We start from the raw sequence: 15,026 nt of genomic DNA, 5'->3' as shown, positions 1-15,026 counted from the left end.
CCATTCTCCTGCCTCAGCCTCCCAAGTGGCTGGGACTACAGGCGTCCGCCACCTCGCCCGGCCAGTTTTTTGTATTTTTTAGTAGAGACGGGGTTTCACCGTGTTAGCCAGGATGGTCTTGATCTCCTGACCTCGTGATCCACCCGTCTCGGCCTCCCAAAGTGCTGGGATTACAGGCTTGAGCCGCTGCACCAGGCCGCTAATTTTTTTGGTAAATTTTTGTATTTTTAGTAGAGATGGGGTTTCACCATGTTGGCCAGGCTGGCCTCAAACTCCTGACCTCAGGTGATCCACCCACCTCGGCCTCCCAAAGTGCTGGGATTTGCCTTCTTTGTGAGTATTTTTAAAAGAATACTGGAGGCCTTTCCTGGAGAGTTTCTCCTCTCCAGATGGCTCCAGAGCACCCCACGCTCAGGGCATGTCCCTACCCAGCCAAGCTGTCTCCCTTTACTTCCTTTGCTTCCTCTCTCCCAATTATTTTGGCCCAAACTGATCAGGCCCACTGGCCTCTCCCAGGCAGGTTCTTCTGGCACTCCTCTGGTGGACCGCCCCCATTGGACACGCTTGCCCTGCTCTCCAGTGATTCTGTGGCTCCTGGCTCCGAAGTCTCACGGACAGCTATCTTTCCTGGGAAGATGTTCCTGGTGGGCCTGACAGGAGGCATTGCCTCAGGCAAGAGCTCAGTGATCCAGGTGTTCCAGCAGCTGGGCTGTGCAGTGATTGACGTGGATGTCATGGCCCGGCATGGTGAGTTGGAGGGGCAGGTTGGAGGGGCAGGCTGGAGTGCGGTGGCCGGATCTCAGCTCACTGCAACCTGCACACAGGGGCAGCTCACATGCACAGCAGCTCCCCGTGCTTCCAGCCTACTGCCATACCTCCCTTTTTATAAGTCTCAGAGGAGGGGAAGGCTCTTGTCGACCCTGGTCTGACTTCTGTCTTTGCCCCATGCTTGCCTTCTCTGCTCTTCTATTTACTTTTCTCTTTTTAGGAACCCCCCAGCTCTGCCCCATTACCAGCGCAAGGGATCGTGTACACTGCTCTTCGTTCACTATTTTCTCTCCCCTCATTTTGCTTTTGCTCCACTCGAAAGAAGCACCCGAGTTCCCCTATCATTTTGCCCCTGGACACTGAGGTCCTCTGGCTGGCCCTGAGGCTCCAGGGAGTGACCCGGCTTTTTCCTCCTGCCTCAGTTGTGCAGCCAGGATACCCTGCCCACCGGCGCATCGTAGAGGCCTTCGGCACTGAGGTCTTGCTGGAGAACGGCGACATAAATCGCAAGGTCCTGGGGGATCTGATCTTTAACCAACCTGACCGGCGGCAGCTGCTCAACGCCATCACCCACCCTGAGATCCGCAAGGAGATGATGAAGGAGACCTTCAAGTACTTCCTCCGGGGTGAGTGCCGGGGCCTGGGGCAGGGTTGGGGGCAACACCCTCTCCTTCCAGGGCCAGGGCCCTTCTCCTCTGCAGAAAGTTTGGCCAGGGTAGGGGAGCTGGTTATCCCAGCTGATGAGTTCATACTGCTTACTGGCACCCCCTCCATGCAGAGCCCCATACCAGCCCCAGAGGAAAGAAGCACATGCCCTCAGCTCTTAAGGAGGCTGACAGTTTAAAGAGAAGAGACACATGAGGCTTTCCAGCCATGAGCCCAGGAAGTAAGTTGGTTTTTCTAGTAGGGATGGGAGTAATAAGAGCTGGTGAATAATGGAGCCTTAGATCTGAGTTCAAATCCCAACCCTGACAGTTTCTAGCTGTGTGACCTCATTGAGTGATGTAGCCCTCAGCTCATTTTTCCATCTGTGCAGCGGGGATAATAATCTAACATGAGGCTGGGTACAGTGGCTCGTGCCTGTAATCCCAGCACTTTGGGAGGCCGAGGTAGGGAGATCACTTGCAGTCAGGAGTTCAAGACCAGCCTGGCCAACGTGGTGAAACCCTGTCTCTACTAAAAATACAAAAATTAGCTGGGCATGGTGGTGTGCACCTGTAATCCCAGCTACTTGGGAGGTTGAGGCAGGAGAATCACTTTAACCTGAGAGGCGGAGGTTGCAGTGAACCGAGATTGTATCCTGTACTCAGACTGTCTGGGCAACAGAGCAAGACTCCATCTCAAAAAAAAAAGAAAAGAAAAAAGAAAGAAAAAGAAAAATTCCAACGTGAGCATGTTAGGAAGACTGAGGGTCCAGGTCAGTGACTGTCAGTTATCACACATGTAAACTGCAGTCAGGGGCAGGTTTGGGTCTGGCTGAGCCATCTGGGAAAGCAAGTTTGTAGACTGGAAATTGGGGAGGGACCAAGATGGCCAGGGCGGGTGGGGAAAGGGTGCTAAGTGGGGACTATCCTCTGCAGCTTGGGCTCCATAGAGAGTTAGGTGTAGGTGTGGGGATAGCCAGGCAATGCCCAGATGGAAAAGAGGGGAGTATTTGAAAAGGAGGGGCCTGGGGCCAGTTCGCAAGAACCTTCTTCCAAGCTGTATGCCACGGTTCAAGCCCTGTTCTTTTTTATTTTATTTTATTTTATTTTTAGAGATGGGGTCTCACTATGCTGGCCAGAGTGGTCTCAAACTCCTGGCCTCAAGCAATCCTCCCACCTTGTCCTCCCAAAGTGCTGGGATTACAGGCATGAGCCACAGCACCTGGCCTAAGCCGTGTTCTTCAGGACAGCATTGCACAGGGCTGGCCTGACGCTTACTTTCCAGGATGGGGTCAATCACCAGGAGAAGTGGGAGGGAGAATAGACGGTGGTGGCTTGGAAACTGGCAAAAGGCTGGCCTAGGGCTGCTGGAGATTTGCCTGCCAGCCTTTGGCACATGTGGCCTCCAGCCTGGTCCTCCGAGTTGAAGGCCTGGCTGCTTGTCTCCCCACTCTGTCATTACACTGAGACTTTACTTCCACAAGAGTATGGGGGAGGTTTTTTTTTTTTTTTTTTGAGTTGGAGTCTCGCAATGTCACCCAGGCTGGAGTGCAGTGGCGCGATCTCGGCTCACTGCAACCTCCCTTCCCAGGTTCAAGCGATTCTTCTGCCCCCAGCCTCCCGAGTGGCTGGGACTACAGGCACATGTCACCACACCTGGTTAATTTTTGTATTTTCAGTAGAGATGGGGTCACTATATTGGCCAGGCTGGTCTCAAACTCCTGACCTCATGATCTGCCTGCCTTGCCCTCCCAAAGTTCTGGGATTACAAGCTTGAGCCACTGTGCCTGGCTGGGGGAGCTTTTTACACTGTGACCATGATCAAGCCCCTTATTCTGTCATGCCTTGAGTGGGCAACCTCCCCACCCTCATCCCCCTCTGGCCAATACCTGCCTCCAAAAGAGGGATGACTCAACAGACATCCATGATGCTGACCCCAACCCCCTCCCGGCCGGGCTGGTGCTGGCTCCCACATCTTGCCTGCTGAACCAACGTGTATGCTCCTTCTTAGCACTGCGCCACAGGCCTCCTCCCTGCCTCCCTCAAGAAGAGTCCTCCCTCTGGACTCTTTATGTTGCCTCCTATGCTGCACCAGTATCCTTCCTGTCCCCCACCCAGAGCGAAGTCGTCTGCCTTTCATTCCTGCCCTTTCTGCATTCTCTCCCAGGCTAGTTACCGGTGCATCTGCAGGGCTTCCAGGCGGCACCGGCTCTCCCCTTCTGAAATTAAACATCGGATAATGTCACCCGCTCCAAAGCTCTTTCACTGTGTCATCCACCCAGCCTCCTGCCTCCCCAACCACCACCACTTAAATAAAAGCCAGAGAGCCCTTTTCAGCTCGATAAGGTGAAAAATGGGGACGACAGCTGTGGCTTCCGCAGTCCCAGTTTTTCCCTGATGAGTATAACAAATACAACTGTCAAAGTTGGTATAATCAAACGTCAGATAAGATCACCAGCTGTTGGGGACTTCTCTGTGTAGGCAGACGGATGTCTTAATAGAGTCAGGATGGTTTGCAGAGCTTATCAAGCAGGAGGGATGTGACAGCTGAATAGCCCTTTGCTGGTGAACCAAAGAGCTGACCATGTACTCCCCAGAGGGGCCGGAGAAAGGACGGCGAGGGGAGAGGAAGTGATGGGAGCTGAGCAGAAAAGGGAGATAAGAGGCCCAGAGAGGATCTGGTCTTGGTTTCTGCTCCAAGTTAGGGGGCCACACCGCACTGCTGGCCTCCCCCTGCAGCAGTAACTATCATTTTGGGGCACCTAGCGAGGAACTGGTGAAGGGTGCTGCGTGGTTCACATGTATTCAAGGCTCATTTCATCTTTACTATCATCCTGTGAAGTAGGTATTCTTTTTACTCATTTACACAGGTGAGGTTTATACAGAAGGGGGCCCAAGGTCACGTGGTGGGGAAGCAGGGGACTACCAACCAAGGTGTATCATCAGAGCCCATGGTTTTAACCCCCTTGTTCAATGGTGGGCTTCTCTTGGGCTTACTGAGCAGCAGGTCCTGGGGAACAGGAAACCAAGCAGCTGAGATTGCCACCCCTACCCCTATTGTCCTTGCATCACTTTGAGTGCCGTTGCCCATGACACCCCTGGAATTGGTGTGATGTGTGTCTGGTTCTGTGCTTGGAAGTGTTTGGAGTGGGATGCTCCAAGGGTGCAGTCTCCTGCCCCAGCCAGGCCAGGGGTCTCTGGGCAGAGAAGCATTTCCCTGTCCGTTACCCTCCTTGCTATCCTGGAGCCCTCCCAGCTTTGTACCCATGCACAGGGGTCACTGACCTAAAAAGAACGAGAAGCGTGTAGCCCACAGCAGCCTAGGGATGTGCTCACTCACAGTGGGTGAGGGTGCCTCCCTTGACTGGCCTTGGCTTGTAGTAGGAGGTCCAGCCAGTGCCTTTTACCCTGTGGGAGTGTTATACAGTATTAGTCATAACTGCCCCCTCTGCCTGCAGATCCAGGCCTTACCCTGGCTGTAGGTCTGCCTCTGATGGAAGAAGCAGCTTCCTTCTGCTGGTGCTGCCCCCATGTGAGCCTCTCATGGAGAGCTGGTAGAGACAGCCCACCTTGGCTCTTGTCAGCAGAGCTGGGCCTGCAACAGGCTTCTTGGGGAGAACCTATCTTTTGGGTGTTTGTTTGTTTGTTTTTTCTGAGAAATAACAACTTGAGATTTAAGATCAAGGTGAACTAAACCCTTAGTGCCTTCCCTGATCACCTTGTTGCCTCACACGGCCTGAGGCCTCTGCTTCAGCCCGCACAGTTGAGTCTCCCTCTCCTTGTGCTGTGCTGGTCCTCATTCGTGGAATCCTCATCTTCACCTTCTCATTTTCAAGTATCAAAAGACCTGCCCCCCACTTTTCAAGGCCAGCACAAATGACAGCCCTTCTACAAGGTCTTCCCTGGTCAGCCATCCAGAAATGATTTTCTGCAGCCTTCTGCTCTGCACGGCATTGGAACCGGCTAGTGTGCAGGGTATGTGTGTCCTTGGAAGGCCCCTTGGACGGTAGGGCCCAGCATATCACCAGTCCCCAGCGTGTGCTTGCAGAATTGAACTTGAGGGTTTTCCAACCTCTCCCCAGGATACCGCTACGTGATTCTGGATATCCCCCTGCTGTTTGAGACCAAGAAGTTGCTCAAGTACATGAAGCACACTGTGGTAGTATACTGGTGAGTGGCCACTGGGGTATCTGGGAAACAGCCCACATCATTTTGCACTTTGCCCTTTCCCCATGGGACGGCCAGGAAGCATGGGGGTTTGGGCAGCAGTGCCCAGGGTCTGTAGAAACCAACCTTTGTGCCTCATGCAGATAATCCTGGGGGCAGGTAGGGGAAAGCACGGCCCCCGGGCTTCTCTAGTGTTTGGGGAGCGCTCCCCCTGCTGGCCATTGCAGGCACTTCAGCCCAGATGCCTGGCCTCGCCCTGGGCCACTGTTACTCAGTGGCTCCTTCTTCCTCCTGTAGCACTTTTATTACTTTGCGCAGTTTGCCTGTCAGTGGGAGGTGGTCAGGACAGGTGTTGATATTCCTGAGTTACTGAAGATAAAATTAGAGAGGGGGCAGTTACGGAATGTGTCCAGGGTTACCCTTTGGCAACACTTGTTATGAGCAGATTGTTTCGTGGGAGGGACTGTCACAGCCCAGCTGAGGAAGGAGCTTTGTTCTCAGAATTCCCCAGGACATGGAGCCAACCAGAATCCAGGTTTGACAAACAGAGGAGGATCAACCTGTGGGGGAAAATGAGTCCCAGTGGGGTGAGAGAGGGGATGAGTCCACAGGGTATCTCTGCTACCCAGAAACTTCCTGGATGCCACCCACAAGGACAGGAGACACACAGGTGGGCACTTGGCTCTGCCGGTATTTTGGGCATAGGTTGACTCTCAAGAGCCTAAGGCACAGGAGGCTCCCAGCACACTGGAGGCGTAGCCTGGAGTACTCAGTGCCCTGAAAATTCCCTTGCCTTTCCCCCTGGGTCCCCATGGCTCTCATTGAAAGCCCAGTCTGAATCCCTTGAGCCCAATGCAGGGACGCAGGCATCCTCTCAGCTCCCCCACTGGGCCGTGCTGCCTCACATGAGTAAACCCGCAGCCTCTTTGGGTTCTTCATTCCCTGTTTGTGAGGCTGTCAACTAAGGTCAGGCAGACCCCACGAAGACCTGGAATTCTCTTCGCCTTAGTAGCACCATTGGAATTTTGTACCTAGGGATAAAAACTTTTTTTTTTTTTAAAGGATCTTAGAGGCCAGGTGCAGTGGCTCACGCCTGTAATCCCACCACTTTGGGAGGCCGACGTGGGTGAATCACCTGAGGTCAGGAGTTCGAGACCAGTCTGGCCAACATGGTGAAACCCTGTCTCTACTAAAAATACAAAAACTAGCCAGACGTTGTGGCAGGCACCTGTAATCCCAGCTGCTTGGGAGGCTGAGGCCAGAAAATCGCTTGAACCCAGGAGGCGGAGGTTGCAGTGAGCAGAGATTGCACCATTATACTCCAGCCTGCGCCACAAGAGCGAGCAAAACTCCATCTCAAAAAAGAGGCCGGGTGCAGTGGCTCATACCTGTAATCCCAGCACTTTGGGAGGCCAAGGCGGGTGGATCACCTGAGGTCAGGAGCTCAAGACCAGCCTGACCAACATGGAGAAACCCCGTCTCTACTAAAAATACAAAAATTAGCCAGGCATGGTGGTGCGTGCCTGTAATCCCAGCTACTCGGGAGGCTGAGGTAGGAGAATCGCTCGAACCCAGGAGATGGAGGTTGCAGTGAGCCAAGATCGCGCCATTGCACTCCAGCCTGGGCAGCAAGAATGAAACCCTGTCTCAAAAAAAAAAAAGAAAGAAACACAAAGGCCGGGCGCAGTGGCTCAAGCCTGTAATCCCAGCACTTTGGGAGGCCAAGGTGGGCGGATCATGAGGTCAGGAGATCGAGACCATCCTGGCTAACACAGTGAAACCCCGTCTCTACTAAAAATGCAAAAAAAAATTAGCTGAGCATGGTGGCGGGTGTCTGTAGTCCCAGCTATTCGGGAGGATGAGGCAGGAGAATGACGTGAACCTGGGAGGCGGAGCTTGCAGTGAGCTGAGATTGCACCACTGCACTCCAGTCTAGGCGACAGAGCGAGACTCCATCTCAAAAAAATAAAAGAAAAAGGATCTTAGAGTGTAGATGAGAAGACAGAGCAGGGGCCGACACCTGCATGTGCAGTCACCCGATGACTCTGCGCCCACCTCTGGCTGTTTGTCCTTCCTGTGCTTTGCTTTTTTTTTTTTGAGATGGAGTCTCACTCTGTCACCCAGGCTGGAGTGCAGTGGCGTGATCTCAGCTCACTGCAATCTCTGCCTCCCAGGTTCAAGTGATTCTCCTGCCTCAGCCTCCTGAGTAGCTGGGATTACAGGCACATGCCACCATGCCCGGCTAAATTTTGTATTTTTAGTAGAGACGGGGTTTCACCATGTTGGTCAGGCTGGTCTTGAACTCCTGTCCTCGTGATCCTCCTGCCTCAGCCTCCCAAAGTGCTGGGATTACAGGCGTAAGCCACTGTGCCTGGCCCTTCCTGTGCTTTTCTTTGAGGTTGGTCTGTTTGCCTAGAGCAGAGGTGGCCATGGGTTTTGGTGGGTGAGTGGGGCTTTGTTGATCATGTGTGCTCTCCAGGAAACCTTCAGCCCCACTCACCAGCCAGAGGAGCCTTTGCCAGAGTCCTGGGTGCCATTCATGCCCTGCTTTCAGTGGGTATGGGTGTATAACTCAAGAGATGCCAGAGAGGTGGTGATGCTTTTCACCAAAGGGATCTAGGCTTTACAAAAATAAGGACTCCCTTGTGGATTTCTTCAACTGAAAGACTACCCCTGATGCATTTGAAGTGACTTAGGACATCTCCCAAAGTGTGATTATACCAAAACATTATTTCATGCTGTTTTCTTTTTTTTTTAAGACAGAGTGTCACTCTGTCACTCAGGCTGGAGTGCAGTGGTACGACCACAGCTTACTACAGCCTCAACCTCCTGGGCTCAAGAAGTCCTCCCACCTCAGCCTCTTGAGTAGCTGGAATTGCAAGCATGCATCATCACACTTGACTAATTTTTTATTTTTTGTAGAGATTGGGTCTTGCTGTGTGGCCCAGGCTGGTCTCAAGCTCCTGGGTTCAGTGATCCTCCTCCTTGGCCTCCCAAAGTGCTGGGATTATAGTCATGAGCCACTGTGCCCAGCCAATTTCATGTTTTTGAAAAATTTGTCGATTGTGGAATAAGTGGGTAAAAATCCTTAGATTGTACCAAGCCTTAGACTAACTAGGATGGGACCATTTCTGAGCCCCAGGAAGGGCTGTTGGAGGTGCTGCCCCACATCCAGGAGGCTCTGTGGTCTGGGCCACACCTTCAGGAAGATGTACACCTACTGGGAGCCCCAGGCCATCTCCATTCTCACACCACATTCTCCCACCCACAGATATGTGGTCTCCCTGATGAAGGCTGGATTTAGTTGTTCTCAGCCAGGCAGGTATTGGCCCCACAATGGCAACAGTACACTGAACCCATAACAGAGGAAATCTGTAGCTTGTGTAGTTCATTTTCATGGCGAGTGGCTGCACTTGTTTCTGGCCTCACTTGGTCTGCTTCCCAGAATCCCTAAGAAGGGACCAAACTGCCGAGATGGGAGGATCGATTGAGCCCAGGAGTTTGAGACCAGTGTAGGCAACACAGCAAGACATCGTCTCTGTATTTATTAAAAAAACAAACAAACAAAAAGACCACGTGCAGTGGCTCACGCCTGTAATCCCAGCACTTTGGGAGGCTGATGCAGGTGGATCACCTGAGGTCAGGATGGCCAACATGGTGAAACCCTATCTCTACTAAAAATGCAAAAATTAGCCAGGCATGGTGTTGCACGCATGTAATCCCAGCTACTTGGGAGGCTGAGGCAGGAAGATCTCTTGAACCCAGGAGGCAGAGGCTACAGTGAGCAGAGATTGTGCCACTGCACTCCAGCCTAGGCAAGCGAGACTCCATCTCAAAAACAAAAAAACAAAATACAAAAATTAGCTGGTCATGGTGGCACATGCCGGTAATCCCTGCTACTCAGGAGGCTGAGACAGGAGAATCATTTGAACCCAGAGGGTAGAGGTTGCAGTGAGCCAAGATCATGCCACTACACTCCAGCCTGGGCAACAGAGTGAGATTCTGTCTCAGGAAAAAAAAAAAAAAGAAGGAACCAAACTGCAGTGATCAAACCCTTCCGTTTTATAACTGGGAAAACTCAGGCCTAGAGACACGGCAGAAAGACCCCAAATGGTAGAAAACAGCTGCTGCAACCCTTTCTGCTCGTGTCCTCATTGAGGGGCTGAAGTAGCTCTTAGAGTTAGAGGGGTGTTAGAGATAACCCCACTCGGAGGACTGACTGTAGCCCAAGGCAAGAGAGGGAGTTTCCTGAGGAAGGACCCAGATGGTGACCTCAGGGTGGGTGAAGGAGGTATTCTTTAAATTTCTCTTGGAGTTGGGAGACTTGGTATTGTCCAACCTAATCTGAAGTGCTGAATCCTGTCCCACAACTAAAGGGGACCAATTCTCATGTCCTTGATCCTCTTTGAAGCACCTTGGGCTTGTCTGTCCCACATGATCAGTGGCATTAAGCACAACAGATACCATCTCAGCACAGTCCTTTTACTCTAAATGTTCAGGGGAGGGGTGTAGCAGCAAGGAGAGGGGTCTTTGTGATGGCCCAAGGAGATATTTTTGATACTGCAGGCCCAGGCCCCCAGGGGAACCGCAGGAAGCGTCTAGCTCACAGGCATAGGCCTTTCAGTAAAGGTCACCCATCCAGGGATCCAGGATGTAACCGGTTCCGGGTGATGAAATCTTCCCACTTTATGACTGGGGAATCTCAGGTCTAGTAGCAAAGCAAAGAGACCCCAGATGGCAAAAAATAAAAAATAAAAACAAAAACAAAACAACCTGTGGCCAAAGTTCCCCTCCTTGTTTGTATTAAGGGGTTTTGGTAGCCCATAGAGCTCTGGAGTCCTCGCAGTGAGTGGAGTGGTGTGGGTGGCAGCCAGTGAGCTTCCAGGCCTCCCTCCCTGGCTGTGGGACCCTGAGTAGCCCAGAGCAGGATAGGGCTGGAGGGAAGATCCCATCCCCATACTCTCTGCTCCAGGCTGGGCCTGGCAGGGCTGCCTACCCCTGTAACTTGGGGTGAGAGGGAGGCAGGACCTACAGTGCTCTTTTGCCCTGTCCTTAGTGACCGGGACACACAGCTGGCGCGGCTGATGCGGCGGAACAGCCTGAACCGCAAGGACGCAGAGGCCCGCATCAATGCCCAGCTGCCCCTGACAGACAAGGCCCGCATGGCCCGCCATGTCCTAGACAACTCGGGCGAGTGGAGCGTCACCAAACGCCAGGTCATCCTCTTGCATGCCGAGTTGGAACGCTCCCTGGAGTACCTGCCTCTAAGGCTGGGGGTCCTCACAGGGCTCGCTGCCATTGCCAGCCTCCTCTACCTGCTCACCCACTACCTTCTGCCTTACGCCTAGCGAGGCACTCAAGGCAGGGAGCCCCAGGCCTCCATCTGTCTCCTTGGAGGCTGAAGCCAGGTAACACATCCTGTTTCCTCCCAGCCCCCTCCACACCCACACACACACACACACACACACACAAACACGGACTCTCTGAATTGGGGCTGGGCCTCTGCACCAAGCCATCCCTTCTTTGGAGTATATCCTATTTGAGGTCAAGAAACAGCCTGCTCTCCTTCCCACCTTACCCAAGCACCACCTACAGAACAGCAACTCTGATGGTGTGTGAAAGCAGCAGTCAGAGACTGCTATACATTTCTGTGGGTGGGGGTAGGGAATACTGGCTCTGTGGCCCTCCTCAGGGCTGGGAGGCAAAGGGTTCACTGGGCTGGAACCCTCTCTGAGCACCTACCCCATTATGGCTTAAACCTCTTCAGTGGACCACAGAAAATCATGTTGGACCAAGGGTTTCCATGTTCAAACAGAGTCAACAAGGCCTTCCCCTAGGTTGAGCTCCCGGCCAGCACGCAGCAAGGATTCTCTCGTGGGTAACACTGTAGCAGGCAGGGCCAGCTTCTTCTGGGAGACCCCTCTCCCCATGTAGGGTTTGTGCAGTGCTTTCACATCCTGCTCATTGCCTCCCACCCCTACTCCTCACCTGGACCTCTTGGTACTCCATGTACACCATGCTTGCTATTTCTTGCCTCTGTGCCTTCAACCTGCTGCTCCTGGTCTGGGATACCTTTTATTTTCTTTATTTCTTTTTCTCACTCTCTCTTTTTTTTTTTTTTTTTTTAACATACAACTAGCTCTCAGTTCAGGCACTGTCTGAAGCCCCAGGCTGGGTTAGGTGGTCTAGGATACCAACTTCCCCTCAACGTTTCACCTTAATCCAACAGTACAGTAATTAGCCAAAAGTTGCCTGGTTTTTCCTACTAGACTGTAAGCCCTCAGGGGACAGGGACAGTGTCTTACTCATCTCTGTGTTCTTAGTGCAGAGCCTGGCCCGCTGTTGGTGTTTAATAAAGTGTGTTGATCTGAAATGCCCCAGACCAACCAAGGTTCCCAGACTTGGCTTCTTCCCACACCAGACTGGAGTCCTCCCGGAGCCCAGGGGGAGGGAGGGCCCCAGAAGGTACACTCACCATCAGGCTTCTCCCTGGGTCCCAGTAGGACTGCAGCCAGGCCCGAGGTACCTTTGTGAGGTGGATAGAGGGGCTGGGGCAGTTTCACACCTTCTTGCCCTGCCTCCCCATCTGCCTTCCCCAACCCAATTAGACCAGCACAGACATCAGCCTTCCCTGCCAGAGCCTGCAGACCTGCTGATGTGTTGATCCTGCAGCCAGAAGCCTATTAAGGCTAGAAATGAGTGTGACGGATGCGAATGCTGTGGTGGCCATACTTAGTGCCCCCTTTCCCAGAGCTGCTTGTGCTGAATCTAGCTCATTAACTTATTGCAAACCCCTAAGGGGCAAAGAAGGGCCAGGTAAGGCAGTGGTGGGCTGCCGGGTGGGTGGCCAGGCAGGATGAGGGTGGCAGGAGCCTGCCACTCCCTCGGTTTGGTGTGATCCTACAGGAGGGGGAAAGGAGAGGGAAGGTATGGACCCCCACAGTGCCCTGTCACCCCAATAATTGAGGAAATGGCACTTCCTTGTATCCACAGTATGCCAGGCACTGCTGGATGTGTAAGGCCCTATAGTTAACATAACACTGATTATTTCCATCCCAGGCTCAGAAAGATGGATTTGGTCCAGGTTGCAGAGCCAGGCTTCTGAACTTTCTTCTGTGCCCTGAGCCTCTTGTCAGGTGGAGCTGGAGCCTGGGGTTGGGGCTGGGGCTGGGGTTCTGGCTCCGCTTACCATGTGACCTCCTGCCTTTAGATTTTTGTTGTTGTTGTTGAGACGGAGTCTCGCCCTGTCGCCCAGGCTGGAGTACAGTGGCGCCATCTCCGCTCACTGCAAGCTCCGCCTCCTGGGTTCATGCCATTCTCCTGCCTCAGCCTCCCCAGTAGCTGGGACTATAGACGCCCGCCACCACACCCGGCCAGTTTTTTGTGTATGTATATGTACACACACACACACACACACACACACATATATATATATATAATTTTAGTAGAGACGTGGTTTCACCGTGTTAGCCAGGATGGTCTCGATCTCCTGATCTCGTGATCCGGCCGCCTCGGCCTCCCAAACTGCTGGGATTACAGGCGTGAGCCACCGCTCCCGGCCCCGCCTTTAGTTTCTACTCATACATCATAAGGCTTCATAGTGGAGGACACTGAAAACCCTTAGCAAACTGTAAAGTTCCAGAGAATTAACTTCTTCTCTGACCCAGTGAGCTGAGCTTGAAGCAGGAATGTCAGAGCATGGCAGGTGTGGAGAAACCTCTGATTCGACCCTGTCCTGTCCGGGCCTCGCCACAGCTCCCTGTCCGGGCCTCGCCACAGCTCCCTCTCCAGCTCCTCTTGCCTCCCTGCCTCGGGCTCCCCTTCCTGGCCTTGGGGGTCCAAGGCGGCCTTAAAAGAAGGCCTACTTTCTCCGAAGCGGACTTGAGGTTGAGGCGGCTCAGCAACCTCAGAGGTCGGGCCTCCGGTACCCAGGCCCGCGCCCGAGCCGGCGGCCTGCCGTTCGGCCGGCAGGTGGCAGCACCCTCCCGGGCTGGGCCGGGCCTCCGCGGCGGGCCCTCACTGAGCCGCCTAACTGTCCTCCTCCCCGGCCGCGGGCGGCCTCAGACTCCTGCCGAGCTGCTGCCGCGGGAGCGCGGGCCGGGTGGGCGCGGAGGCTCTGCCTGACTGCAGGCGCTAACTTAAAAGCTGAGTTGTTCCCCCAAGTCCTCTGAGCCTGGGCCGCGGGCCCCGGGTGCCAAAGAACGTGTCCCCCTACCCACCCACCGCGAAGGCCACAGGACGCTGCAGCCTCCGCGTTCCGTTCCCTCACTTTGGGCCTTAGCACCCGGCGCGGAGCAATCAGGACACCAGCGAGGGTGCAGACGCACACACCTTCTGGCGGGGGACAAAGGGCACAGGCTGGCCTCTAAAACACCCCCACTCTCAGGCCCAGCTGGTCCGAGGGTCATTCGCAGTTTCATAGTTTACAAAGCACGTTCCGGTTATCCCCTTGAAATCTCCCAGCTGTGTGAGGGAGACAGGTCCAGAATTTTACAGAGGCTCAGAGGTTGAGCCAAGGGGCCCAAGTAGCCAACAGGTATAACCACCAAGCTTCTGGACTTCCAGTACAGTGCTCGTCCGGCTATCTGCACTGCCCCCGTTATACACTTTGGCTCTTTAGTAATTGACAACTCTTCTTCAAATGTTCGTTCTCTCTCTCTCTCTCCTTATGGGGGGCAGGGCAGAGGCAGGGGAAGGTTTGGAGCATTCCATGATGAGCTTCCATGGCTAGAAATTGAATGGGAGCAGGATAGGCGTGCTGCAGAGCACCCCTCGTTCTCACAAAGGCACTTTAGGTCAGAAGGAAACAGTCTCAGAGCTGAAGGGGGAATGCGATGGCAGTGATAACTTCAGGCCATGGGGGCATATAGGAGTGGGCAGGGAGACCCCTGGATGTGGTGGGAGAGAAGGAGCAAAAGGCAGGAGGTGATGTGCTATAGGTTGCTTTCCTGCTCCCTCCAGGAGACATGTGGCTGGTGGTTCCTCATCCCACCTGCAGAGCTGAGGCTGCACCCAGCTGGGACCCAAACCGCCTGTCTTTGCTCCCCACCTTCCCTTCCCCTCCCAGTCACTCAGATTCCAATACAATTTCCAGCTAACCAGCATGTCGATAGAACAAGTCGGGCGGCCGGATTGCTGGCCAATTACAGGAAATCATTCTGCTCCACAGCTCAGTGCTCAGGGAGGGAGAGAGAGGGAGGGATTTCAAGGGAGCAGGCGCCCAGCTTGCAGGCTGGGAAGGGGCTTCAGGCAGAAAGCCAGGAGGACTGCAGCCCCCTACCCCTGAGGGGTGGGGGGTGGGGAGGCTCCTGGGGGGCAGTCCAGCCCTAGGCTCATCCTCAGCCTTATGCGGAGCTCTGGATCCAACTTCTGTGTGATGGGGAGATTGGTGCCCCTAGCCACTAAGAGAGACTGAGCTGGGAGCTGACTGTGGATGAGGGTCCGGAA

General features: G+C 53.9%; 1 protein-coding gene across 2 annotated transcripts in view; it reads left to right on the top strand.

The window, feature by feature from the left end:
• The window catches only part of DCAKD (dephospho-CoA kinase domain containing), a 30,821-nt gene extending 18,862 nt beyond the window's left edge, over positions 1-11,959 (top strand). The window contains exons 2-5 of one of the 2 annotated variants that reach the window (XM_017876107.1): positions 521-747; positions 1,191-1,394; positions 5,495-5,582; positions 10,636-11,959. In XM_017876107.1, the coding sequence (XP_017731596.1) occupies positions 636-747; positions 1,191-1,394; positions 5,495-5,582; positions 10,636-10,927 (696 nt within the window). In that variant the 5' untranslated portion in view covers positions 521-635 and the 3' untranslated portion in view covers positions 10,928-11,959. Of the gene's footprint in view, positions 1-516; positions 748-1,190; positions 1,395-5,494; positions 5,583-10,635 lie in introns of both variants that reach the window. The other variant, XM_017876106.1, reaches the window with a different exon arrangement.
• Positions 11,960-15,026: the final 3,067 nt, after the last annotated feature.

Source organism: Rhinopithecus bieti, unplaced genomic scaffold, assembly GCF_001698545.2.
Source record: "Rhinopithecus bieti isolate Rb0 unplaced genomic scaffold, ASM169854v2 scaffold_10088, whole genome shotgun sequence".
Classification (NCBI taxonomy): domain Eukaryota; kingdom Metazoa; phylum Chordata; class Mammalia; order Primates; family Cercopithecidae; genus Rhinopithecus; species Rhinopithecus bieti.
This window is presented reverse-complemented; position numbering and strand designations above follow the sequence as displayed.